This window comes from Gavialis gangeticus, unplaced genomic scaffold (assembly GCF_001723915.1).
Source record: "Gavialis gangeticus isolate Ggan-Ray unplaced genomic scaffold, GavGan_comp1, whole genome shotgun sequence".
NCBI classification, from domain to species: Eukaryota; Metazoa; Chordata; order Crocodylia; family Gavialidae; genus Gavialis; species Gavialis gangeticus.
Genome location: NW_017729022.1, coordinates 132575271 through 132602994, shown reverse-complemented (window position 1 = coordinate 132602994; position 27724 = coordinate 132575271). Strand labels below are relative to the sequence as shown.

Genomic DNA, 27724 nt, shown 5'->3' with positions numbered 1-27724 from the left:
CAAAGTTTGCCATATTAACCTGCCACAGCATCTGGCTGTTAAATTTAGATCTGGTTTTTGCTTTATATGGACAGAGAATATAGCAAGGGTAAGACTCTTAGCAGCTAAGCCATGCTGACAGCATGTAGGCTGGTAGACTTACACAGCAGACACCAAGCAAACATTTTAGTAATAACTACTTTAGAAATTCCATACAGTCAATAAAAATTCCATCTCAATCTCCTCATTGCAGGACCCTCTCCAACATAGACCAAGCCCTAGAAAAATGAGTCATACTGTTTTCATATTCTTTGATTACACATCCCAAGCTAATATTTAGATTGTGTTTGAAATGGACTAGCCCTTTTCAAGTCCAGCTCTTTGTATTGTATTACAGTACCATGTAAGCAAGCTATCCGTATCATCAGAGGCACAAGACTTCACACACGACTCAGAAGTAGATGAAGTGGAAGCTGCACTTTCCAATCTGGAAGTAACATTGGAAGGTGGAAAAACAAACAGAATTTTGGTATGTAATTCTGTGTGCTAAGCCTGCTTTCACTGAAGCCACTGAACCAAACACTTTAGCTTAGGTCCTGATAGCTTGGGTAAGAAAGCAGGACTCAGTGAATGCAACAGATATTTGGGAAATATTTTGTACTAAAATTATTCTTGATTATTCCTAGGAGGACATCACTGATATTCCAAAACTTGCAGATCATCTCAGACTATTTAGGTAGGTAAAAAAATTAATGATAGAACAAAACCCAAACCTAGATTCTTCTAATTTGAAACACTTATAACTTCGTCCAAATAATGCCTATCCTGATTGGAGAAGATTATGGGAGGAATTAAGTAATTCCCCACTAATGTTTCTTTTTCTTACTGTGTTTAAGCCAATCTTCAGCAGATATATTCATCATAGTTAGTGTCAAGAAAACTATCCAGATTTAGGCCTGTTGAAGAGCTGACTAATTATAGGTAATTAAACTAGTGGAAATTTTTTCTTCAAAACTTCTTGTTGACAAAATTTTACCATTTTTTCTTAATGCAAGTTTCCCTACGTTTGCTCTAATTCAAACTGTACAGATTTTTGTCTGTGAAAAACCAATAACATTTCTGGGTTTTGTTGCTAAACCCCTGTCCCCAAAACGGAACATTTCAAAAAAAAAATCTATGAAAAATCTTTCATTTCTTTCCGACTCTTTGTAGAAACCACCTACCATTTTCTGTCCTATTCTTCTATATAATCCAAAAATGGGGTCTAATTTATTGACCTCATGTGCATTTATAATAGTTTGAACCTGGAATAATATGGTGAATCAGATCCATAAACATCTAACCACCATTATCAGGCTGTAGAAAATACTATTGCTTCATCACATTATAAATTAATGCCATTTTAACTTGCTTACAGCACTGTGAGATTGTAATGCCTTTTATTTCAAAAGAACTGCAGTTTTTAGAGCAACAAAGCTTTCTATTGTGCAGTGAATTATCAGTTTCATTCTACTGAAATCACGTCAGTCTCTAAATCATTCAGATAAACATATAGCATATAGCCATCATATCTGCATTTGCGTGTTGCCAACTCACTCCTAATAAAGAAGTTAATTCAGCATTTATTACACTATCTAGGTGTGTTAGGATGAAAGAGAACACAAGCCTTTTAAGTCCTGTCAATTTCTTGGTTTTTATTGTGAATTGTTTCATTTTCTCTAGCAAAGTAGCAAAGGAGTTGGGTCATATTTAACCATTAATAATGTTGATATACATACCTCAAATCACACAATAAACTAAAGATCTTTCAAGGACTATAAGAAAATCAGATAAATGCAAAACACTCCTTTAAAGGATAGCAGCATTTTTTTATTGCTACTTGCTTCAGGACACTGCTAAATGCAATGGTCTGCAAATCTGAATGCTGCATTTTCTTGCATACAACACACCCTGGGATATAATATGAAGCTTGATTTTGAAAGGCAGAATGAAGAATAAAAGATTTTTCCAGAAGTATGACTGTATAGAGCAGGGACAGAACCTAATCTTCAGCTGACTCATCCTCCTTTTCCTGTTTAACTAAAGCTAAAACCTGGTCTATTCCAAAAAAACTGGCCTTCATGGGTGGACCTACAATTCTGAAAAGAGGTAAAGAGTCTCTAAAACCTATGAAACAGGAGACACCAAAACTGCCCTAAAAAAGGTTAGCTTAATGAGTGGAACATCAAGACCACTAAAAAGATAAGACGATCTGCCAAGATAGGGAAGAAAAAGAGGGAAAATCCCAGAAAAGAAAGGTGAATTCACCCTTACTGCAGGAGACCAGCGGGTTGCCACCACTGCGCACAGCAGCCAGCCACATTTCTGGAGTAAGTGCATGCTCTGGATTGGCCAAGGATGTGCCATGCCAAGTATTTCCAGCCCTAGGGAAGGGCAGCCCAGGGAAGAACCCAGCACTTGGAAGCCAGAGATGCTAGGGAGCTTCCTTGCTGATGCTGATCTTCCGACAGCCAAGTAGGATCAAACCGCTGGGGAGAAGGCAAAGGAGACTGGAGGACCTCCGCCAAAGGAAGTATCACTGTAGAAGTCTGGAATGATGGGATATGCTTGGGCAGAAGCCTCTCTCTCAAAGTAAGTGAGGGAGAGGAGAACGAGGAGGAGCTGGAGACCTTAGCCATCCCAGAAGACAGGATTACTCATTGAGGACTGCTTGTGGAAGCCCAGAGGGACAGTATTCAGGTTTTTTTCTTTAGTGTACTCACCTTGACTGAGAGGGTTGTTTTTTTTTCTCTTTTCTATCTACAAGTGGACTTGTCAAATTGTCTTAAGTGAAGCCAGTGGCTGGGCTAGGACCCAGGCCCCTTAAGTCCAAAGGGACTGGGGTTTGTACAGCCCTGCCCAGGGAGTAAGTCACCCCAGAAGTTGTTGCGTTTTCTTTCTTTGATTTAATAACTGAGGTGTGGTGGGGTGAAGGGGAAGGAGGAGCCTCATAAATCCAGCCAGCCAGGTGGTCCAAGGTGATTTTTTCCCCCTTTTTTCTTTGCGAGAACCTCCCGCTAATACTAATCAGAAACATTGAAGACGTGGCAGACAAGGATACAACATCAGGGAGGGGCAGAGGAAGTAATTATCATACCACCTTAGCCCATTAACGAAGTGGCAGGGGGGATGTTGTCACACTGAGGACCCAAGCCTTATAGCACCTACCCTTGTCACAACTATTAACACCTGTGGTGTGAAGAACAATGAGCCATTAAGTTCAACTCCTTCAGCTGCCTGAATAGTAATGCTACAATGGCTGCACTGTGAAGTAAGAATCAAATCAGGGTACTGCTGTTTGGGGCAGAAAATCAGCTTCCCTGTTTAATACATGTACCCCAATTTGGGGGGTCTGATTTTGGGAGAGAAGGTGCATATTGCTGTAAAAAAATACGGTACGTTTCACATTTGCACTAAGAAATCCATTCAAATGGACAACATTTAGTCACAGGATCTGCTATGCCAGCAACTTAGGAAAATTATTAATTGCATAATAAGAGCTTGACTCCATTTGGCACAAGAATTACTGTACATGTTTTTCCTAAATGCATGATCGTTAGCAGCTGTTGAAAGTCTTGTCACCACTTTTTTTCACAGAAAATTAGATTTTGGGGCTAAAAACCTGTTGCAGGCAGTATCTTATTTCCTCAAATATGTTTGATTTCTCCCATCAAAAACTGAAAAAAAACAATATTTACAGTTGCCAAAAATCAAATTTTAAAAAATTTAAAATGCATTTTCCGGAAGGAAAAATATACCCATTTTCCACTCAGCTGTAATACTCACTATGAAGCTTAAGAAACACCTTTGAAATGTTTTCTTAAGTATTTCTGAAATATTGCTACAGTCTTTGATAGCTAGGTATGTAAAGTTTCTGTACTGAAGCTAATAGTATTTAAGTACATTACATTGTTGACAAATAATACTCTTCAAGCAAATTTAAGTAAATTACATTTTTGACAAATAATGCTTTTCAACTAAATTGAGTCTGATCTTCCTACACTCATTCTACTTTATTGCAGTATGTTAGTGGGGCCAGTTCTGATTTGCACCCATTTAAAGGAGAGGAAGAGCAAGCCCAATTTTGGATAGTACTGAGAAAACCCTAATGAGTTAGTTAAACCATCACAACCCGCAACCTTAGTAAAGATGTGCTTAAATGGATTGAATTATTTCTGAAAATAGTATAGCTTGCAGTATTTTGCCATTATTTTGCACTGAAATAAACTGAAATGAGCAAAGCAAGAGTTAAACCAGTTCAAAGGTGTGCTTATGAGGGGTGTGCCCTAGTTGAATTAGGTAGTTTTAAGTATTTTTATTATTAATATTTGCACTAACAAAGCCCTGGAGAGTCCTTGTGAAGTAGCTGCGTTCTGTTGTGTCCACTGATGTTCAAACAACATATAGCTGCTCCAAAGAGCTTACAAGCTAAGTATAATGCAATTGAATTAAACTGATACAAAATGTTCTAGTCTAGAGAAGGCTTCAGAACTCGTAGTGCTGGTTTTCAACTACAGGAACTAATATTAGCAATATTTTATGTATTGGGGGGGCAGAAGGTATGAGAAACATTAGCCATTTTAGGAGAGAGAAGCGTTGATTAAAAATGTAGCAAATAGAGAAGGGCAGCAGTTAAAATCCTGAATATAACCACACCTGCATTTCAGGGTAACTTGGATCTGGTTCTGGATCAGTTTTCCTCTCACTGACAGGGGTGTAAACCAGAAGTAACTCAACTATATATTTCTACTGTGGTTAACGAATGAGTGACCTCACTAGAGCTGCTCCAGTTCTATAATGAGGTTTGTGAGGGCAGCCAGTAGCCCAGTGATCTGGAGGTTGCAGTGTAAACCATAATACACTGATGTAATTACTCTTTAATTTCAGGCCCAAGAAGCTGTCATTAAAACCCTTCAAGCAATATTGGTTTGTCTTTAAAGACACATCAATATCTTATTTTAAAAGCAAAGAAGTGGGACAGGGAGAACCCATTGAGAGGCTCAACCTAAAAGGTGGGAATTTGTCTCTTCTTTACCCTGCTTACTCTATTTTATTTATAAACTGAAAGAATGAATCAGGAGTTGACAGTACCCAGAATTCTGAAAGGAGATAAATGAGGTAGCATGCAGTCCTACAGCTGTTAGTAATCCAGGTGCTTGATTATACAGACTTCACCTACAAGATGAAGTCAAGCATAAAAGATCAAATATATTAGCCTGACAGAAGGCATTCCTAACCCACCTGGGCCTGACTTGCAAAGTCTGCCACTGAGCAAATGGAAAGGATTTACATTTCTGAAGATGAGACACTATCTGAAATATTTATATTTCCAAAAAATTTTACTCTATGTTTAATGCAAAGATTTGCGTCAGTCCTTGGAAAAGTGTTCTGGTCATAGAGGATAAAGGGTAACATTTCAAAAGTGGCTAAGTGGTTTAGGGGTGTAAGTCCATCGTCAGACTTTTGAATATGGGTCTTTGGGTCCTAAGTCACTGAGATCACTTTAGGAAAGTTTCCCATCCCACAGAATGAAGTAACACAATGCATAGCTTTTGCTTAAAAGCAAAGAGAGGTCTTACATACCTCACTGCCCAGCTTCTTGTGATCCATATCAGGCAAAGTTCTCCATAGAAGCAAGGATGCCCATCATCTTAGAACCAAGTCAGAGTAGTTATTTAGGAGCTTAGCAGTGAAAGGGAAGTCTTTCTTTAGGTATGATGTTTTAAAAAACCCTTGGCCAATGATCTCAGCAGATAAACATCCCTTTCAGGCATTACATGAAATACTTAATATCAGTGGCATAAACACTAAATCAATCATAATCAATCAATCCTTTGCCTCTTCTTGATCCTCTGTGATTTTAGGATGTGAAGTTGCCCCGGATGTCAATGTAGCAGGGAAAAAGTTTGGAATTAAATTAATGATTCCTGTTGCTGACGGCATGAATGAAATAAATCTGAGATGTGATAATGTGAGTAATAAGACAAGGAACATTTTTTATTCAGAATTTTTATTACAGCAACATGTAGGAAGCCCCATCGAGAATAAGGGCCCCAAGGGCCACACTGTGCTGGGACCTGTTATAAGCTAATAAAGATGTCCCTGAGAGCAGACAGCCCACAAGTAATATAGGATGCAACAAGTGGACAAAACTGACCAGCGGCACATAGTTAAGTTGGAAGCACATAAATACATAGCTTTGGGAAGAGGATTATGGGTTAATTTTCCCAAAGCACATCAGTGACTTGGGAGCTTAGGTTCTATTTTCAAAACAAATTTGCTTTTGAAAATGGGACACAGGATGACAATGGAGCAGAGAGTATTCACTTATTTATAAGGAAAGCTGTTGGGGGGGAAAATTGAACAATGAAAAATTTCAGGAGAAACAGAATGTTTTATTACATTTGATATTTTCCATTTTTTAAACTTTAACTTCCCTTACTTTTTTTTTTTAATAAATCTTTTTTCACCTCGCTGAAAATAAAAAATAGTAGAGGGGGGTGTAGTAAAAAAAAGATAACAGAGCAGTTTTCTTCTGTCATCAAACCAAAATCATTATTTAAATGTATTGTTTCCAAATTTGTCACAGAGACACATTGATCAAAATTAAAATTATTTGTGAAAATGTATTTTTCTAAACAAAAAAAAGTTTTCCTGAAATATTTCCAACTGGGTCTGATTCCAAAGTGTTGAATTCCATTCCTTTTTGTAGCTGTAGTTGGAAGAAAAAGAAAATCTCTCACATATATTCATTTGAGTAAAACACTGAATTTGCTTCCGATGTTTTAATTTCCCCAGTATGCTCAGATATGCTGAACAGCTACTGTTGCTGTTGAAGTCAGTGGGTGCTGAAGAGGCTCAGCATTGCCAAAAATCTGTTCCCATATAGATTCCCTTTCTGTGGCTGTTCTATCAAATAAGAACATAAATAGAAAAAGATAATTACAAAGGATCTTCAGAGAATATTCAAGGGAAGTGTCTTTGAACTCACATGTGTCATTGCTCTGGAAAGCTGATTCCATGAGCTATACCTGCCCAATCAGAGAAGAATAATAGTGACAGGTGACCTGGGTGCTCAGGCAAAATTGACTGAGCTAGCTTGACTGATCACAGCAAACTACTTATGAGCAAGAATTATGTGTGTAGACTCTTTGACCAATTATTTCTAACAACCAGATGTATATTGCAGGAAAATCAGTATGCCCAGTGGATGGCTGCTTGCATCTTAGCCTCAAAAGGCAAAACAATGGCTGACAGCTCCTACCAGCTTGAGGTCAAAAACATCCTTTCATTCCTCCAGATGAAGAATAGAACTATGTCTCCCCAAGCAGTCTCCGATCCAGAAAGCATGGAGATGAAGCCAGAATGTTTTGTCTCGCCACGCTATGCAAAAAAATACAAAGCTAAGCAGGTATCTTAAGTAATTGTGTTTAGGCTGACTCTGAAGACTAGGAAAATGATGGATTACAGAGTAGAGACCTGAGTTAAACTGGCATAGATGAACATGGTGAAAACTCTCAAGAGGCTGCTGGCCACACCTGGGAAAATTGTACCATCACAGTTCTCTCTGGGGTTTAAGCTTTGTACTTGCTTCCTCCAAGGAAGCTCCCTGCAGAGCCACCAGCCATGGCCCATTGTGGGGTCCAGAACGCACTGAACGTTAGGGGTGGGAAGATGTTGTCTCTAGCATAGGGAGAAAGACTCTTTCCTTCAGCGGGGGAAAAGAGAGAGTGAGCTTCTTCTGGTACTCTAACCCCTTTCCCAGTTGAGCCACCTTAATCCTGGATAGGTTTCACTGGATCTGCATTAAATCAGTTTGATTCAGCCACCCCCAGCAACAATTCAAATCTGTCCCCTCTACCAGAAGCTTGGAAGGTCAGGGCTACCTGTACTCAGTCCCCATCTCAGGGGATTTCTTACAGGTCCACAAAATCAGGGGGTCCATTGGCGTAGGCTTCATCTACCACCCCAAAGAAGCCCTGGAGCCAAATCAAGAACCAGCTCAGTGAGACTGTCTCCTAGCATAGGGCACCTTTGTTAGTCCCAGTTTATTTGTAACTAGGCAGAGCGTTATGCCTACAGCTGGCTGGGTACATGAAGGTGTAACAAGCCGTACATAAGCCTGGCACTCTGGGGGAGCTTGCATTTCATACACTCTCTCATGATCAGCTGCAGGACTGCTCTGCTGGGCCCTGCAGTCGGTCAGAGTCCAATACCTTGTGCTCTGGCTGGCTCCAAGGCAGGGTGTCTTGCATTCCAGCAGGGTTGCTCATCAGTGTCTCTAAGCTTGGCAGTCCTGTGCATTGCCATATATTTCATTGGCACTAGGGGGCACATTGGGACAGAACCAACACAAACAGCAGTGATGAACAGCAAAAAGAGAAGCCTGAGAACTAGCAAGAATCCTGCCAAAGAATGGCTAGCCTGAGGCAGCACAGCATGTCTGAGCAAGAAAGGACTATCATCCTGGGATAGCTGGGATCAGAGCATGAGAATGTGCAGCTCAAAACACTAAATGTTTTCCCCATCTGTTGTCACCTTGCTGATAAGCAATGAACTAAAGGCGTCCTTGATACCCCACAGCTGCTCTCTGCCTCTCCAGCAGGGCAGAGCAGCCATAAACCCAACAGACTTGAAATCATGATGTTTCTCCAAGCCTAAGGTAAACTAAAGCCACTACAGGTGCTCCCATGCCACCCTGTTCCTGGACTCCCATGCTGGAGATGTAGTCAGGGGAAGGATGAGGAATCGGGGAATTTTTACATCCTAGCCATCTCTAGCAGTAGGATGTCCCTAGGTGGTTGGAGGAAGCAAGCAGAAATTAGAGCAGTCCTAAGGTTTCTCTGCATTATGCTGGAGGTAGGGCCAGTGTAGCATAGCATGAGGATCAGGCAGCCATTCTTATGGTACATCTTCCCTAAGTCTTTACTGAACAGAGCTCAGTCCCAGCTCAAAATCCATCCCTGTAACTTGTTTGCTTCAGATGGTGACCCAGTACATTTCCCTTGTATGTTTGAATGTGGCCCAGGTGTGCATGCTATTCTGTTTAATTAAAAGAAAGGAAATGTTTGCATAGCATAGCAGTCAGCCAACCAGCTGAAACCTTTCTCTCTCTGCATTTCCCAGTTGGCTGCCCGCATTCTGGAAGCCCATCAAAACGTGGCACAGATGTCGCTGGTGGAAGCCAAGTTGCGCTTTATTCAAGCATGGCAGTCCCTCCCTGAGTTTGGCTTAACCTATTATATTGTAAGGTAAGAATTGCAAATCATGTCACACCGCCCCACGCTTTCATGGTCAGTGATTTTCAGAGACTCCTTTGAAATCCTGTTTAGACAACATGGCCTTACCATTTATTTCAAGTACCTCTTAATGCTTGTAGAACATTAGTGCTTGACCAGTGGTAGCACTGTGGAGCTCAGGTCACAAACCAGGACTTCATCAGGTTCGGCTTTGGACACCTGGTTGCATTTCGGCAGAAGTTAATGTGCAAGTAGGATTAAATTAAATTCTTCATTCGCTAACATGCAACAGAGTCATTCTCTTCTCAGAGGGAGCGTGTACACGCAGTTGACTAACTGACTGTGATAAAGAGTCACCATCTACATGTACAAATGCTTGCTGTGCAGTCAGTTAGTCAACTGCAGGGTCAATTTGCTACCTGCAAATTCAGGTAGCAAATTAACCTTGCCATAGTGACTGTGAGGTAGCCTACATGTAGATGGCCAACCAGGAGCAAATTTGCTCCTAGTCAGCCCAGGCAGCAGGCAGCAGGAGAACAATCTGCTGGGGCGGGCTCCAAGCTCAGAGCCTGGCCAAGACAATGTCCCCCTGCCCCAGCAGCAGGTAGCTCCCAGCCCCAGTTCCTCAATTGCAGCTGGGGTTGGGAGATTGCTCCCTGCCCCCAGGAGCTGCCTGCTGCTAGGGTGGGCTCTGAGCTCAGAGCCTGGCCAGGACAATGTTCCCCTGCCCTAGCAGCAGGCAGCTCCTAACCCTGGCTCTGTGCTGAGCTTGGAGCCCACCCTGGCAGCTGGCAGCTCCTGGGGGCAGGGAGCAATCTCCCAGCTCTGGCTGTGATCTCGGAGCTGAGGCCAGGAGCTGCCTGGGCTGGGGGGCATTGTCCCAGCTGGGCTCCAAGCTTGGAGCCCACCCCGGCAGCAGGCAGCTCCCTGGGGGCAGTAAGCAATGTCCCAGCCCCTGCCCTAATCAGGGAGTTGGGGCCAGGAGCTCCCTGTACCAGGAGAGTTCCCCGCCCAACCTGGAGTTGGCTGGGACCTGACTCAGAACAGGACAGGTCACGGCCAGCCCTGGGCTACACAGGGAAGCCCTGCTGGGTACAAGGCTTGTCCCCATGGGCATTTTACATATGCTCTAGGGGATGTAGTGAGCCACACTAATTAAAAGCACCTGAGCATCACATGTATCAGTGTCTCCTGTGCTGAAAAGTAGGGGGCTTTGAACTAAAGTTCATCAAACGAGCTTAGTTCAGACAACCCTGCCACCATTTTTCAGCATGGGGATGACCATACACATGATGCTGGAGTCTGCTGGAGCATGTTAATTTCCACTCTCGATTAATTGACTCGATTAATCAAGTCTGCTCAGCCACGCTGGATTTCTAGTGCATAAGAGCTGGCTCCCGGCACATGTATAAGAGCTCATGTGCATGAGGCAGGAGAGTTCTGCAGCAGCGGCTCTCCTGCTCCGTGCACATCAGGACCCCTCCTGATGTGTACAGGGCCCAGAGATAGCTGTTAGGTCTGTGCAAATAGGGAAATATTCAATTCGGATTTAGCCGATTCGAAAGACAGTGATTTCAATTCAGATCACTATCCCAAATCAATTCAGCCAAATCAACTTCAGAAGATTCAGCGCCAATTTGGAGAGATTCGGCCACAGATGATAATGGGGAAACACTGAAATACCTATGACTTTGTCAGTTTTTGGCTGATTTGGATACAAATTGCTGGGGTAGTAGCCCCTTCTAAGGGCATGAAGCCTGCCAAGTTTCAAGGAGATGGGTGCAGGGGTTTCTGGAAAACTGCACCTCAAGCTGCTGACAAGCAGAACTCATGACGTGTGTGTACGTGTGTGTGTGTATTTGTGTGCACACGCCCTCAGCAGCACTGGGGCCTCTAGACAACATGGTAGTGTCCCCAATGAAGCCTTCTCCTCCCCTAACAGGAAATAACTTAGTAAGCAGCACAGTAGCACCAGCAGCATCTTAGGCAGCCAAATTGTCACAGACTAGAGCCTTTCTTTCCTTTCCTGCAGGAATTTTTCTTCAGCAGCTGGCAAAGAACTCTCCCTGCCAGCCCCAACCCTGGGGCTTAGATGTGCTCAGGGCCCTGCGTCCTTCCGGTCAGCTGACCAAGGACAGGTGCTAGGGGGGTTGGTCTAAGGACTTGGCACTGGCAGAAAAGGTTCTTTGGGTCAATCTGGTATCTTTCAGTAGACCAGCTGAATAGTTAAAAAAAATATATCTTAGCAAGCTTTTGGGTTGAAAAACCCTTTGTCAGGCTGAGGAAGCACCTGCACTTGGTCTGTGCTGTTCCTGGATGGAAGGACTAGTAAAGAAGCCAGAGGCTGGCATGCAATGCAGGCAAGAAAGCCAGTCAGTGAAAATGGAAATGGAGACATCAGAGGGTGAGGGACAGGCTGGGGGTGGGGAAGGGAAAGGGGTGCGGACCATACTGGACCAGCCGTCTCCTGATGCCCTCCTTCAGCTGCCTCACAAGTGCCTGCATGTCTGGTGACAGCAGCTTGCCCCAGTCAGGAACACTGATCCCCTGGAACTTTTCCATTTGTCTCTGAAGTTCCCTCACTACAGGGATCACTTGGCTAAGAAGGGCATCATCAGCGCTGAGGGTCTCAGTGGCCTCAAGGAAGGGCTTGAGGACCACCAAGATCTGGGAGATGGTATCCCACTCAGCTTTGTTAAGGGGGCTGCTGATCCCAAACTCCTTGAGCAAGGCCATCTCATGGGTGGCCTTCTGTTGCTCCACCAGCCTGTCCAGCATCAGGTATGTGGAGTTCCACTGAGTCTCCACATCCTGAATAATTTTGTGCTGCAGGATGCTCACTCTGCCTGTTTGTCCCACAGTATCTTGCCCCCTTTGATGCTGTGGTGGAAGTAGCCCATCACATTCCTGCATTTTGAAATCAGCTGGATGGTAGTGATGACGCCATCACCAGAAGCCCTGTCCCTCTCCAAGATGTCCCTCACTATGAGGTGCAGCTTATGTGCCACACAGCAGATGCCAACAAAGTTGGCATCATGGGCAGCCTTGGCCATATTGGCCCCACTGTTGGTGACCATGAACCCATGGGTGAGCTTGCCCTGCCCAATGACCCACCCCTGTACTGTGCGGTCCATGGCCACCATAATTTCCCTTGCCATGTGGGACTCATCCATCATCTTGGCTTGAAGGAGAGCCCACCGACAGCCTGACTGGTCACACCAGTGCCCTGTGAGGGAGAGGTAGGCATGATCTCCACCCCGGCTGCACCAGATGTCAGAGGTGAAGTGCAAAGCTACCTTCAGTCCTGCCTTGCGCAGCTCCTCCCTCAAGTGCTCCCTGCATGTCTCATACAGGAAGAGCACCAACGTCCTGCTAAAGATGGTGCGTACAGGCACTTGGTAGGATGGAGCCACAAGCACCATGAGCTGCCTGAACCTTGGCCACTCAGAAGAAGGACTGCCACGTGTCCTACACTGTTGTAGGAGTGTAAGATTTTTATAGTATGGCTAAAGATGGTTGCTGTGACATCCTGTAAAATGATGGGAATTGAGTCTATATAAAACTCATGTTCTAGTACACTTTGAGTCCTTTTCCCCAAGCCCGGCTTTGTTAGAAGAGATGCAAATATAGGATCAGAGAAATAAAAAACCCTGATAACAGCTAAGAGAGGTCTTCCCACAGCAAGAGGAGATGGAGAAAAGGAACCCTTCTTCCTCTAAGCCCTTATACATAATTCCTTGGGAAGTGCTGTCAGAAAACAGAAGTTCTATTGCACAATGAAATTCCAACCTTTCACAATTGCATTTTGTTTCATTCTGAAATGGGGGAGAAGGGGAGTTACATTTCAAATTGTTTCATGGAATGAATCAAGTTCATTTCCGTAACATTTTAGTGTTTTTGATAGTGCTGAATTGTTTTGATGCTTTAGTACTGAAACCCTGTAATCTAAGGCACTAAATATCAAACACAATATAGAAACAGCTTAAGAGAGAAGTCAGCGTGAAATTAAACAATAAAGTCAAAACAGTTCATCTTGAAACTTTTGCCATTGGAACCAATGTGTTTTTTAGAAAGCATTTCAGTTTTGAGAAAACTTAATTATGTGGTGAGAAACAATTCTAGCAACAATTTTTCAAGCAGCTCTACCCTTAGCCTGGTGCCAGGCCCCCAGGGAAAGTCTTTCTTGAAAGCCTTGCTTTAACTCTCATCTTCTGCAGGTTAAGCAGTTATGCCTTTATATAGTCACCTAGAGGCAATCATGTGACACTTGGTCAGCCATTCCTTTATCATGTGTTCTCTGTAGATACTACAGCCCCCAGCCTTAAAGGAGCCATGTCACTGTAATAATAATTCTGGGGGCATGGACCATCTTTTTGTTTCATATTTGTGCAGTGTCTAACACAGTGGCTGTCCTGACCCATGACTGGGGCTCCTAATCACTTCCATACTACTATGACTACTATTATAATAGTGCTAGTAATAGATAATAATAGTAATAGATAATAATAGAGAGGTGCTGACTGTGCATTTCTAGAGACCAGTGCTCCATTACATATTCCTTAACATTTTCCATATACTGTACTTATTGTAGAGTCACCTGTTATTTCCCTGTATTGTTGGTGGTCAAACACCCACATTTTCATCAGAATGCAGTCTCCTCCTGTTATTTAATACCCGCTTTCATACTTTACCAAGCCACATTCTTGCCTTGCACCATACACTGCTGTGGAGAATGATGAGAAATTCCTGGATGTGGTAATCAGTTTTTGGTTTGGGCCTGTTCGTGCTACAACACCCCCCATTGCTCAGGCTGCCTCTGGCACACTGCCTCCCTGGCTGGGTAGGGAGGGTAGGTGCATTTCTAGGTCAGGAAAAAGGAGGCAGGATCGATTTGCATCTTATAGACTAACTAAATTAGAGATATATAAAGCACAAGCTTTCATGAATTGGAGCTCACTTCAACAGATGCTATATGTGACAGGCCCTGGCCCCTAAATGTGGCCTGGTTGTGCCCTTAAGGCACACTCCCAGGGTGCTTCCACATACTGGGGAGTCCTTCTACCCCAAACCATAAACATCAGTGACAAACATCAGTGATCATAAACATCAGGGATCATAAACATCAGGGACATCAAATGGGTTATGCACAAATAAACAAAAGAATATATATCAGAACAAGAACCCGTATTTACCCTGCACATTAAATCCAAGGATGCAGTCCTTAGCCAGCTTCCCAGGTTAAAGAGAAGATCCTGCCTCTGACCTTGTGCCAAAGCTGCCTTCATCTCCCTGTCAGCTTGCTTTTCTCAGCCAGCCTTGGCAGAGGAAAAACTGAAGGCAAAGCCACACTCTTGAGGCAGGCTTAAATACAGTTGCTTATCTGGCCATTAATGATGTCACTCCTTCATTTCTAGCAGGCTCACACTATGCCAGCAAGTTCCTATTTCTCCACCCCAAAGGTACATATTTACCAGACTAGAATTCTTTCGTGCTCCAGTCAAGACCAAGAGCGTATGTGCATCCTTTCAGACATGGAGATTTGCTAATCCAGTGTCCATCTCTCTTGTAATTTCCCCAGTGGGAAATGTTCTCCTTGTATCTGCGTGTTACACTTGGGCCCCTTCTTTAAAAAGTAAATTCATCATTGTCTGGCAGGGACCATTTGAGAGTAAACAACTCTTATCAAATTCTAATCGTCAGCAATTGTATGAACAGTTGGGACAGTTCTAAGTATGAACAGTTGAGGGCCACTTAATCACTGCCTTATTAAATACAACCTTGGCTATATTGTAAAGATAGGTCAAAATTACATTATATCAAGTGCTAAAATACATTTAGTTATGAAAATGACAACTGAACACAACTCCAGCCTGGTTACAAATAGAAAACAAACACCACAGGAGTAAATCTAATTTAGGAGAATGCCCATACATGCCATATGGTGAACCCCAAAGGGCAACTTGGTTTTGGGGGCAAATCTGTTACTGTGGAAGGGCGTGCACAGGGCAATGTATAAAACGGGAAGAGCGATTTGAACACAAAGGTAGAAAAGGAGGGTGAGAAGGCTGGAGGGCAGTGCTGGGAAGGGCAACAGGCAAAGCATCTATAGGAACAAGAGGTCACAAAAGCTAATCCAGGTTGTGGGATAAGAACCCATAGTCCCTGATTAAACTAAAAGGTTTGCTTCCTTCTTCATCAATAAAACTTCTTTGTGACGAGTTATCTCTATGCTGATCACAGCTGGTCTATGTCAAACCAGGAGACGGCTCCTCCCATGTTTGTTACGCTTGCTTAAGGCCAGGCAAAATGTGCTTCCCTAGAGAATCATGCTACATAATTTTTTTTTTTTTTTGCCCCCAGGTTTAAAGGAAGCAAAAAGGATGATTTGCTGGGAGTTTCCTACAACAGGCTGATACGGATAGACATGGCCACTGGGGATCCCATTACAACCTGGAGATTCTCCAACATGAAGCAATGGAATGTGAACTGGGAGATACGCCAGGTAAAACTGGAACTGCCCTCTAGGCTCAATTCCTGCACTTCCCTCATCTGAAGATGTTCCCCCATCAGATTGTTTTAAACCTGAAAAGGGATCCCAAAGTGACTCTGAAGGTTATTAAATAAGCCCCTCAGATGACTTGCTATTAGGCTGTGAATGGGCAGGGAATAAAAAAAGAAAATCAGCTTGAAGCGTGGTGGTAGCTGGAAAACTAACTCTGCGAAAGCAGCCCTTGCTGAACACCAAAGCTGATACTGCCTTCCAAATGGCAAGCTCTTCAATACCTGAGTCTGCGAGAGGACAAAATATGGAGCTCCACTTTGTCATTTTTACAGAGGTGCTTTTGATCCTGGAAATGTTTCCTTGATGCAGTCAAGTTTTGCCCAAGATGGGAGTAATTGGAGGGTAACACTTTAAGCCACTTTTGAGAGTCTTCATCTGTGGAACCTGACATAATTTAGAGCAGTCTGAAGGCTGCTTTAACTTATCCCTAGTTACCAGAAAAGCCAGGGATAACAGAAATGCCTCAGCTCTTTCCCCCTCCCTCCAACAATGCTTCTTTTGCCAGGACCTGAGAGGGAGTGGTATAGAGATCCTCACATCTGCAGGCTCCTGAGGGATTTAACTTGCACAAAAGTACAGCCCCCCTGGGTAGCCAGTTTAGCTTGATTTTCAGTGGCACCACACCACTGAAGAAGCAGGGGCCTGAATTTGGCTCTAAAATCTCACTTAAATTCAGCATTTGGCACAGATGGGTACTAAAAAGCAACAACATTCTCTTATTCATTTGCACACAGGCCCAAATAGCATCGTTACTGCTGCTTGCACCCTTCCCAGTCCTTCACTTCAAAGCTAGAAACTTCCCCAAATACCTTCAGATCGGGGTGCCAAATGGTACTACCCATGGGGCTGGGAATTCAGGGGCAGGGCCTGCTGCTGAGTCCTGGGAACAGAGCCCCACAAGGGGCATGTGTCAGTGGCTGGGAGCAAACGATGGCTGCATTAACCCCTGCAGCCACTGCCCCCACTTGCCCTGTCACTGCTGCACATGAGGAGCTCCACAGTACAAAACGCCCAGTGGACTGGGTGAGTTTGACACCTCCTCTTAAAATTGATTTGCTAAGGAGCTTGTTTCTGCTATAAAACATGTAGGTGTAATGTTGCTGTAGCCATGGTGATCCAAGAAATATGTGAAGAGCAAGATTTGTCTGGTAATATCTTTTATTGGACCAACTGTATAGAGACGTTAGACAAGCCTAAGGGCACAAGATGCCTCAAGTGACCTGACGAAAGGCATTTGTCTAACATTTCTCTGAACTAGACAGTCAGTCCCAGGAAAGGTACTACCAAACAAATCTTGCTTCTCTAAAAAACATTTAGCAGACTTTGACCACAAGGGGTCCCTATCTGAACAGGAAAAAAAATCCTTACTGTAGACTAGGTTTTTTGGGTAAATGTGGTATCTTTTATTAGACCACTGTAAACCAGTGGTTCTCAACCTTTTTTGTACCAGGACCCATTTGTAAACATTGAGGGCCAGTCCTGACCCAGTAAATAGTTTAAGCAGAAAACAGCCCCCTGACCCTGCTGGTGTCCCTCATTCCCAACCCACAGCTTTTCACCCCTCCAGCCCTGCTGGTGCTTCTCACTCCCAACCTGCTACCCCCAGGCCCCAATCCCACACTATGTGGGGCAGGGTGTGGATGTGTGAGGCATGAAGAGTGGGTATGTGGGGCATGGGGGAGCACATGCCCCCCCCCCATATTTATGTGCCCACAACAGACATGGGGCTGCAGTCTGACCAGACTGGCATGGGCAGGAGCCACCTCCACAGCCCAGTGGCCAGGACTCAGCACAGGAGAGTGGAGTAGGGCAGCAAGACTTGCTGCTGCCAGGACTGTTGCACCAGCTGTGCTGCCAGCAGCATGAGGAGTAATGGAGGGCAGGGGGTGGTCTGTGCTGCCCCCACCTTCTCCCACCACTAGCCACTCGTGTGCCGGGCTGCAGCTCTAGTGCAGCTCCTTAAAGGAGAAAATCCATGTTTTACCATGGCAAACAGAAAACCTAGACCATCGTTTAGTAGTATGCATTGAGTTAACATATGGTGAAGCACAAGCAGCACCTGTTTTTCCTCAATAATGTATGCAAAATACGATCCATTTCTAAAGTTTATTCATGACCCTTTCATACATTCCACAACCCACAGGTTGAGAAACACCGCTGTAGACCCAGTAATCCTTTCCTTGCCCTGCTCTTAGTAGTAGCTACTTGGTTATTTAGATATTATTGGTCCAGTCATATTGGGCTCAATCTAATCTACAGATTCAGGCTGTTACTGAGGCAATAACATGTATTTTTGTTCCTGATTTTGCACCATGTGTTCTCTCCTTAGGTTGCAATCGAGTTTGATCAAAACGTGTCTATTGCCTTCACGTGCCTGAGTGCAGATTGCAAGATTGTCCATGAATACATTGGGGGCTACATCTTTCTGTCAACCCGCTCCAAAGACCAGAATGAAATGCTGGATGAGGACTTATTCCACAAATTAACTGGAGGTCAGGAATGAGGGGAAGTCAGCTAAGCTTTTTGGTGCTGGCAGAAAGGCAAGAAGATAAATACAGTTCTCTCTCTGATACTGTTGCTTTTGCTGGCTGGTGGAACAACATATACAGTATCCTTGTCCTGTCATAAAACTGGAATATTTCCAGGGTGATGTGTTAAATATTCAAACAGAGGTCAATGAGGTGGAGTAAGGCAACTCTGTGACTGACATCAAGGAAATAAGACTTCCTTGTTTGCCTTTATGCTCTTCAAAGATTTCTCTCAAGGCTTTATAGTTGATGGTTCCCAGTCTATCCAGTTAATTTAGAAGACCTTTTATTAGCATCCTGAACAAGGAATTTGAGGAGGGGAGGCCACGCACTTTCGTCTCTATAGATCTGTAACTCCCACTTATTTTCCTCTGGCTAACATATCTCAGGTTTAATATACCTAAAACTGAATAAATTTGAAATTTTTATTATTAGAACAAAATACTACCTGTTGTGTGCATATTACAATTCTCTCTAAGCTGCTTCACATGTGGAATTATCAACCTGAGCATCCAATAAAGATTCAGCCTGAAAACACATATTGTTCTTGCTTGTGCAAGTGCAGTTCCCTTAAGGTCAAAAGACTATCCTTATGCATAGAGTACAGTACAGGCATAAATCTAGGCAGGATTGGATCCAAAACATTTATCTTTCGAGGAATACTCTGGAGGGTTTCAAGAGGAGACTAGAGAGTCAAGTTGCTGGGGTCACCTAACCCCAGTTGTCTTCCTGCCAAGAGCAGGGGCACTAGACCCGATGATCTGCAAGATCTCTTCCAGCCCCTAACAATCTATGAATATTTTTAATTTCTCTGTCAAAAGAATTGATTTAGTGGTTATTTTTATATTATTTATATGCAAGAAAAAGCCTGTAAACATACTTCCTTGCTGATTTCTGTCAATTTATGAATGCACTATTAAATCCTAAAGAAAAGTTATGACATATCTCAATAGAGGTGGGACTTTAATTACCCTTGGAAATTCTGGTACTCAGATCCGTAATGCAGAACCCCTCTGACTTGGATTTGAAGAAACTAATATTAACAGTACTTACTAACCAAAATTCTTCACTGAACAGAATAGTGCAGTGCAGTTACTAGTTATAACCCTATGGACTTCAGTGGGTTTCGATCAGGCTTAAAATGCTTGCTGTCAATAAAGCATTGGACCATGGCATAAGCCAATTCAAGTGCATCCATAAAATGCAGACAAAGATAGCTTCATATATATTTCTGCACCTGCAAGAAGTACGGTTGGGGTTTTTTTGATGATATCTATTACTGGACCACCTGTGTAGTTGGGAGACGTGTTAAATAGGCTTTCAGACACAAAATGCCCTTCCTCAGCTCCGGGAAAGAAACAGATACAGCCTAAGCTAAATACCAGATAAAGCAATGACCCACAAGAAATGTCAGGCGTTTACTACAAAAACCACTACTGGATGTTGTCTGGATGGACAGCAACAGCCCAGATTATTCCCTGTTTTTTCACATTTTACTCCCATGTCCCTCTGAGTATGGATAAATACTTAAATTTAAGCCAGTTAAAAGAAACCATGCTGTGTATTAGCTGCTCAGTGGTACCTGTCCATGTATCTACTCTTACCCTGGTGGAAGATCTCCACTGACCTTCCTTGCTCTAAATCCTTTCTCAGTGGAGACTCTACCCTTCTTAGTGAAGTTCACTCATGCTGCAGAGTGATGGTACAAGACCTTCCAAGCTATTTAATACCAACCAAAGGACTGCTTGGGAGAACTTGTGCCCACAATCCTTACCTGTGGTTGTTCTGTGACATAGTACCCAGGGTCCATTTTGCAGTATATATTCAAAACAGCAGATATTTTTCACTCCAGACATATAGCTGATTTGACAAGCAATGTCAAGTCAAAGGTCTACCCAAGCCAAATCCTCCACTTGGTTAAAGCATGACCATTTCTGTAACCAACCACACATGAGTGAGTGATGTACACACCATCACATCCAGCTATCTTTGACCCCAGGCCAAAATGCCCAGGTGTAACAGGACTAGGCCCCAGGGGCCGCCATGATGCCATGCCCCCGATAACCAAACAGCAACTGCCTTACTCTGGTTCTAGGTGTCCTCCCTCCCACTGTTGCCTGCCATGTCATTTTTAGATTGAAGGGAAGTGCCTAAGGGTCTTAGAGCACATCCTCATCCCTTCTTCACCAGCAGATCCCCTCCTGGATCCCAGTAGCCCAAACCTGGTCTGCAAGTAAATGGGCCTTCCTGGCCCACATGTGCATTAAGGCACCCATTGCCTTATGGGCTATTCATGGCCTTCAACCTTCCCTACAACTGTGTCCATGCCTCACCAGTTTTACTCTATACTGTTCTGTCCCTTGCAGAGGCCTTGGCCTTCTTGGCTCCAGCCTCCCTTTTCTCTGGCTGCAAGCCTTCAGCCCTGGCTCACTGACCTGCTTCCAGCTCTCAGTTTCAGCCCTGTCAGCCTGCAGTCTCCCTGGGCCTCTGGCCCTTGTCTCTCACTCTGGGCCCCTGGGCCCAGAATTTGCCCTTCTGGGCTGATCTTGCCCCTCTTGGGCTATGGGTCCCTGACCCTGGCTCTCACCCCTCTCAGACTATGGTCCCTGAGCCTGGCTCCTGCCCTCTTGGGCAATGCTGAGCTCCCTAGCCCAGCCTGTGCCTTAAGCCTGACCCCAGGCAAGGCTCAAGGCAGTCACATGCCCCTCAGGCACTAATGGGACCTCCAAACCACCCCTGTAGTCCCAAACCCAAACCACCAGTTTAAACTGTAGCAACAAAACAGTAAGCCCACTGGCTACAACACAATACTGTTCCCAGACTGGGTCCAAACATAAACCCCAGCTCTGGGTTGTATTCCCCCCTGTAAGCTCTCAAAGTCTTACTGGTAGTTCTCTGGCAACTCAGCAGCCAACCAGGCATTCGCCTGCAGCTTTCCTTCCAGGAGCTCCTTCCCCTGCAGCTTGCAGGGCCAGACTGCCCATCCTGCTCTCAGGTACTGGCTTCCTGTGCCTCCTAAGCCCTGCCCCATCCAGTCCTGTGATCCTGCAGCTTCCCAGAGGTATTCCCTCCCTGTAACTAATGGCCCGCCTGCTTTCTCAACTAGCGCTTAACTAATTGAGAAAGCAGCTGCCTGCCTTGGTGACTTGCAGCCTGCCTTGGTGACTTGCTGTGCTCCACTTCCACTCCTTGGGTGAATCACACTCCCAGGTTTAGTCCTTGCCTGCAGCTGTCCATTTGCTGGCAGCCAGCTCCTTAATAGCTAGCTGGTCTCCTGGCTGCCAATTCTCTGGTAGCTAGCCCCTTTTTAGCTTCCCTGGGTCCTAACTGCAGCGTTCTCTCTCCCTTAAGTGATAGGAGCCTCCAGGCTTCCTGTTATACTGGGCAACAAATTACAATAGGATACGTGTAGGGGAGAGGGCACTTCAGCATGAAACTAAAGTAACGCTTACGCTTCTGCTTCTGGATCTGTAGCAAGGCACCTTAGCCATGCTGCCATGGTGCCTTAATGAACAACAGTGTGCCATGTGCCCCTATTATAATAAAAAGCACCAAAGATCCTTCAGAAACAAGGGGTCAAGACAGCAATCTTGTACTGAATGCAAAAGTGGGAGTTTTCATCTGTGCCTTCTATCACCTTGCTGGCTCACTGACTCACAACAGGCTCAAGGCTTGACCATGCTAGGATCTTACCCACTGATGGCTCTTACTGTAGGGTAAAACTACAGGTGTTGGACTCCTGAAGCAAGTTTTATTCTCCCAGCTCAGCCAAGGGATACGCTCAAGAGGAGGGCAGAGAAAGTGCTTCAGGCATATCCTCAAAGCAAACTTTAAAAAAGGCAATATTGATGTCAACTCATGGGAGACTATCACCCAGGACTGCCCCAAATGGGGGAAGAGTCTGCTGCAGGAATCTCAGTACTTTGAAACCTTACGACAACAACAGGAGATGGAAAAGTGAGAGTGGCAGAAACAGCATGGCATGAACCAAATCAAGAATCCAGATCCACACATCCTGCACAGAAACACATGTCCAAGCTTCAGTAGAGCCTGTCAATCCCGGATAGGCCTCATCAGCCATCTTTGGACACACAGATAAGACAATCATGGAAGACAATCATCCTCAACTGCGATGGATTGCCAAAGAAAAGTGTAAAACTGTGGCAAACTACTGGTGCAAGTCAGCAATTGTAAGGACTCATGTCAGTGCCATTACACAAGTGGGTAGTAACTCAGTATAGTCAAAGGTGGAATCTTATAGAAGAAATGATCCCATAGTTACAATAAGTAGAAGCCTTTGCTTTCCTTGGATACCAGTGGTTATATGCATGTACTGATGAAGTCTGGCCTTTTTCCATCATTATTAGAAAATAGAAAGTAGGTGTTGCCTTCACATGGGAATGGCCTGTAGTAATTAAAGCAAGCTCAGTTGCTGGTGCATTCTCTTCAACAGTCTTAACTATGGCATGGTGGCTAACTTTCCATCTGGTGTCACGCTGTCATATCTGGTTGTAACAGTCTTTCACAAATGGATCAAAAAGTTTCCTCACTTTTCTATGCCCCTCCTGCAGTGCTGCATCATTGACCACCTTGCACTGAAGTCATGGGGGGCTTTGGGGCATCAGGCAGCATTTTCACCCTATAAGAAATCCAGGGCCCAGAGACTCTGGGTCAAATTTGAATCCTACTGTCAGGCAGGAGGAAATGCCCTTAGCTCTGCTTCCCGTAAGCAGCACAAAGGGACCCTGATGCATCTCAGCGATGCCAGCCTGTCATTACAACTGAGTAAGCAGCTCAGTCAGTCCTATGTCAGCCTGCTTGAACTTGCAGCTGGAGACCAGCCACAGGTCTGGGTCACTTGCAGCTTAATGTCATCTTTGAATCCCCAGCTCCACATGTGCCAAGCATTCCTTGGCCATACCCCAGGAACCAGTTCTTCATGGGGCTTTTTGTTTCAATTCAGCCATGTACCAGACCCTACTTGCCTGACTTAATAACCCTGCGAAGTCAGCGGGTGCTCGGTGATGTGAGCTGATGTAATGTACGTGAAGGCTACAAGTTCATACCCTTCCAGCGGAAGAGTTTGTATTTGTATAACCCCAAGAGGGTGATAGGTCTTTCACAGATGGTAGGAAGGCAGTGTCACAGCCCTGAATTTAAACCACATCATCCATGGAAATAACAGTGTAAGGACAGAATCTAGAGAAGGGATTGTCCAGATAAAAACAAAAGACATTGCCAGATTAACACAGTGGCTCCCTGTTGCCACACTATTCTGTATGTGTGTATCTAAATAAAGTGAAAACAGGTCTGGACTAGCATATTTGTCGTCTGCTATCCTCCCAAGAATCCTGAGAGACAGTTTTACCAATGACTTAGAAATGCGCAGGTACAGCAAACAACATGTGGACTCTGACAAAAGTGACATTTATCATGCAGTCAGCCCCCTGAACGTGCTCTACAGCCATGCTGTGACACATGTGCACAGCTGCAAAGCGCTTTAAACGTTGCCGATTGCACAACAAATTAATCCTCATCTAATGAGGGATCAGATGAAGGCAGTCCAAAGTGGAGTACCTTAGGGAACTTGTGTTCCCTAGGGTCAATCTGTCAGTATGATTGGGGCTGGGCTGATATAGCCCAGTCCTACCCCTGCTGCTGTCTGCAGGACGGGAGGGGGAGAAGGGAGGAGGAAGGAGGTTTGGGCTAGGGTTTGCCTGGCCTGAGCTGGAGCAGGGGCAGGTGGATTGGAGCCCCCCCTGTCATGTGCCCCCCCCAGCCCCCTCCCCCTCCAGCTCAGGTCAGGAAAACCCCAGACCAGAGGTCCCTCCCCACTCTCTTCTCTCTCCTCCCTCCTTGCAGACAGTACCAGAGCTATGAGGAACGAAGGCACGGCTAGGGGAGAAAGGCTGCAGACAGGCTTCTTCACTGGATCCACTCCAAAGTGGAGCTCAATTTCCCTGCCACCCCCTCCTCCCCACTCCCCGCAACAGGCAAACATCTGTTGGGGAGGCAGGGAATGGTGGGGTGGATCACTCTAACTCATGGCACTTTACGTGAAGTACCATGAGTTAAAGTGGGGACCCGCATGTCTGTCAGCACCTACAGTGACAAAACCTGATTCAACTGTAGCTCAAAAAGTCCCATTCTTGCTTGTATTTATCCTTTGTAGGAGAGCAAATCACTTGTGGCCACTGATAGACCTGACCTGCAAGCATTTTTCTTTTCACTAGTGTTGTGATAGGCATGATAGTCCAGGGAAGATTTGTTAAGTTATCATATCTTTTAGTGGCCCAACTGTCCTATAAAACTTACAGGCAAAATGCCCTTCCTGCAGTAAGTAGATCCAGCCTAACCTAAATACCAGGTAGAACAATTAGCTTTGTTTAAGCTCCTTATTTAACTTGCAGGTATTCTGTGTCCCAAAGCTTGCCTAATATCTCTCGTGGTAATCAACGACATCACCAAACAAATCCTGCTTCTCCTTTTATCCTTTCTAAATGCCGCTCTCTAGCTTTTTCTGGATATTTTCATCCCTGCGATCACTGAAAAATCCTTTGCTGTGCACTGTTTCTAGGGGGAGGGGGTGGGAGGAACATTCATCTCTGAGACTTTCCAACCTGGTACCATCTCCCCGCTCTGCTGCTTCATCCTGGCTTCTGCTTATCGGTGTGTCACTCAGGAATGCAGGCTTCATCCTTAGCATTCCAGGTCTTGCAGTCCGAAGGGTTTTTACTCAGGCCTGGATCAGCTCATGGGAAAGGCAGAGGCAGGGGCTGTCTGAGGTTTCAAAACCACACACAAGATCAATGCAACAACAGCAACAAAAAACCCTTGGTAGAGGTTCCAGTAAAGGTCTGTATATTTGGCATTCCTTCTGCCTTGCTACAAGCCTCACATTCAAAGGCATAAGGAGGAATTTTGGCACTCTCAGTAGAGAGACCTGAGAGAAGGTTTGGGAGGGGGTACCACTGAGTGCCAGGGAGTCTCGTGGGGTTGCAGGGGCAAGCACTGGAGAGCCTTATGGCATATGGGCTGCATGTCATGGACTCCTTGGGGGCTTTCCTTCTGGCAAACCTAAAAAATTGGCACCCAGGGCTCATGCCTTCTTTGCAATCCCCCTTACCCCCATAGTTATGCACCTACTCACTGTGGAGTTGAGGTAAGGAGAAAAATCAATAGTAATTTAAAGAAATGGTGTCATCTGGGGACGTGTGAAAGTAGAGGGAACAGCTACACGCAGAGGGATTCACTGCCTGTTTACAACAGATTGTAATGCATCTGCTTCAAAAATGGAGTGGGGTGAGGGCAATCATTCCCTTGAAGCCTGCAGCATTATTACTGCTGTGGGTTTTTATAGATATACATGTAGTCAGCTCCAGGCTATGATGATCACTGTTGTGCTGGGAGCAGCAGCACCACATGGGAACACATGGCACTTGCCCTAGTGAGATGACATCTGAAGTGCAGACAGAAGGCAGAGGGGGAAAAAATAATCTAAGACCTGCACCAGCCAGGATACCCAGCCCTTTGTAGGCCATGCTCTCAAAACTAGAGCCAAGACAGATACTGTGCACCTCACCATGCCTGCTGAAGTTTTTGGGGCTGGCAAGTGCTTTGCGCTTTTCAGGATTAGGTCCATGGTTGGCCAAATTCTATCCAACTTCCAGCTTCATCAAAGTTGATTGGCCAGATGAAAACAGAAGGCATTGCCAGATTAACACAGTGGCTCCCTGAGCCCAATCGTTGAACCATTTTTTACCTCCTACATTTTTCACCTGCCTGGACCACTAGAATTAAATCTATGGGGCTGAATGAATTAAAAGTCAGGGCAGAGCTTGGCTTGCAGAGCTGGGCTGAGCTCTGTCTCTTTTCAGAGGTTAAAAAAAATGCTATAATAATTAGCCCACTTTCTCATGAAGAGTCATTGTCTGTAAAAACCTGGCTAACAACAGAAGATGCTCCACTGATACTTAATAGCAAAGTGCAGCTTCCTGTCTAGCAAGGATCTTAATAGGGTGTTGGAGGTGAAGACAGTCCAAAAAAAATTAGCATTTAGAGCTGGAAAGTTGTTTTTTCCTGGGCAATGGTCTAACTCCATTCCATCCCCACTGATGCCAATGGCCAATAGTGAGAGCTTTGGCATGGTCATTTTATAGGGTTGCCAACCCTCCAGGATTACCCCGGAGTCTCCAGGAATTCAAAATAAATCTCCAGGAGACTGCTGAGAGTCACCTGGGAGATAAATGATAGGGCATTCATTAAAGTAAATATTAAATGCTGAATCTGATTTATATAGTTGTCCAGTGGGTTTTTAAAATGTGCATTTGCCTTCCTGATATAATGTCATTAATGTCATAACATCATGTGATGAAACCTCCCAGAATAGATGCAAAGACAGTTGGCATCCCTTTCATTTTATGAACTATTTGAGCAGGAGAAGGTCATCTGAAGCCACCTATTTCTGGTCATTCAGTAAAACTGGGCCTAGTAAACACACTCACAAATACTCATGTGAGCAGCTCCTGTACACTGAGGGTGGCTGTTCTGTGGCATAAGGCCCAATTTCAGAAAATCATTTGCCTTGCTAAAACAAACTACAGAGCAAGCTACATCCCTAAACCACAAGGGAACAACACATACCTCTTGTTTTACCTCCTAAAAAAACACAAAGCTCCAGAAAGCCCCATTAAGAGACCATACCTTGTTCTCTGAGTGTTCTGGTGTTTTTCAAGGCCCCGCTTCCCCAATAGCAAATGACATGGGCAAGAGATAATAAATGTCATAGTAGGCAAAGATAAATCCCATGTGCACATGTTTTCAAGGTCTTTAGGAAAGCACAACCTTAATCCCTGTATTATCGCTGAGGTGAAGAGGCCTGCCCAACACCAATGTATTTGTGCTGTCCAGAGAGAGTGAAGTTTCCAGACAGAACACAATCAATGCTCTTGTAGCCCAGGTACACCCAGGGGGGTGCCTTGGCCTCCAATGATGGTGGTGGTGGTCAGGCAGGGTGCTGAGGAGGGGGTCAGCTACTAGAGTGGCTTCCTCCCCTCTCTATAGAGCTAGGCTGAAAACAAGTACTTAACTATGTACCATTTATTACAAGAATAAATACAGAAACTTAATATAAAACAGAATATTTACAAGACTTATATAAAATATAATACTATATATAATATTCCACAATTCACATATAGTACCAAATATGAACCAAATAACTTACACAACACAATTAACACATAGGGATATTAATCTATATAACCCAAGTAAATTAACCATAATATTTCTTTAAACCTTCACAAATAACAATACCAATATACACATTGAGACATTAAAACACATAACCCATATAACCCCCCTTAAACAATACCCCT

The 27724-nt window shown here is 44.4% G+C and overlaps 1 protein-coding gene across 2 annotated transcripts in view; it reads left to right on the top strand.

Annotated features, from left to right (window-relative positions):
- FERMT1 (fermitin family member 1) overlaps nt 1-18884 on the top strand; it is a 29997-nt gene extending 11113 nt beyond the window's left edge. For both annotated transcript variants that reach the window (XM_019516210.1, XM_019516209.1), the window contains 8 exons: nt 377-508; nt 666-715; nt 4906-5030; nt 5883-5989; nt 7208-7429; nt 9145-9269; nt 15618-15759; nt 18149-18884. In XM_019516210.1, coding sequence (XP_019371755.1) covers nt 377-508; nt 666-715; nt 4906-5030; nt 5883-5989; nt 7208-7429; nt 9145-9269; nt 15618-15759; nt 18149-18322 — 1077 coding nt within the window. In that variant the 3' untranslated portion in view covers nt 18323-18884. The remainder of the gene's footprint in view (nt 1-376; nt 509-665; nt 716-4905; nt 5031-5882; nt 5990-7207; nt 7430-9144; nt 9270-15617; nt 15760-18148) is intronic.
- Nucleotides 18885-27724: the final 8840 nt, after the last annotated feature.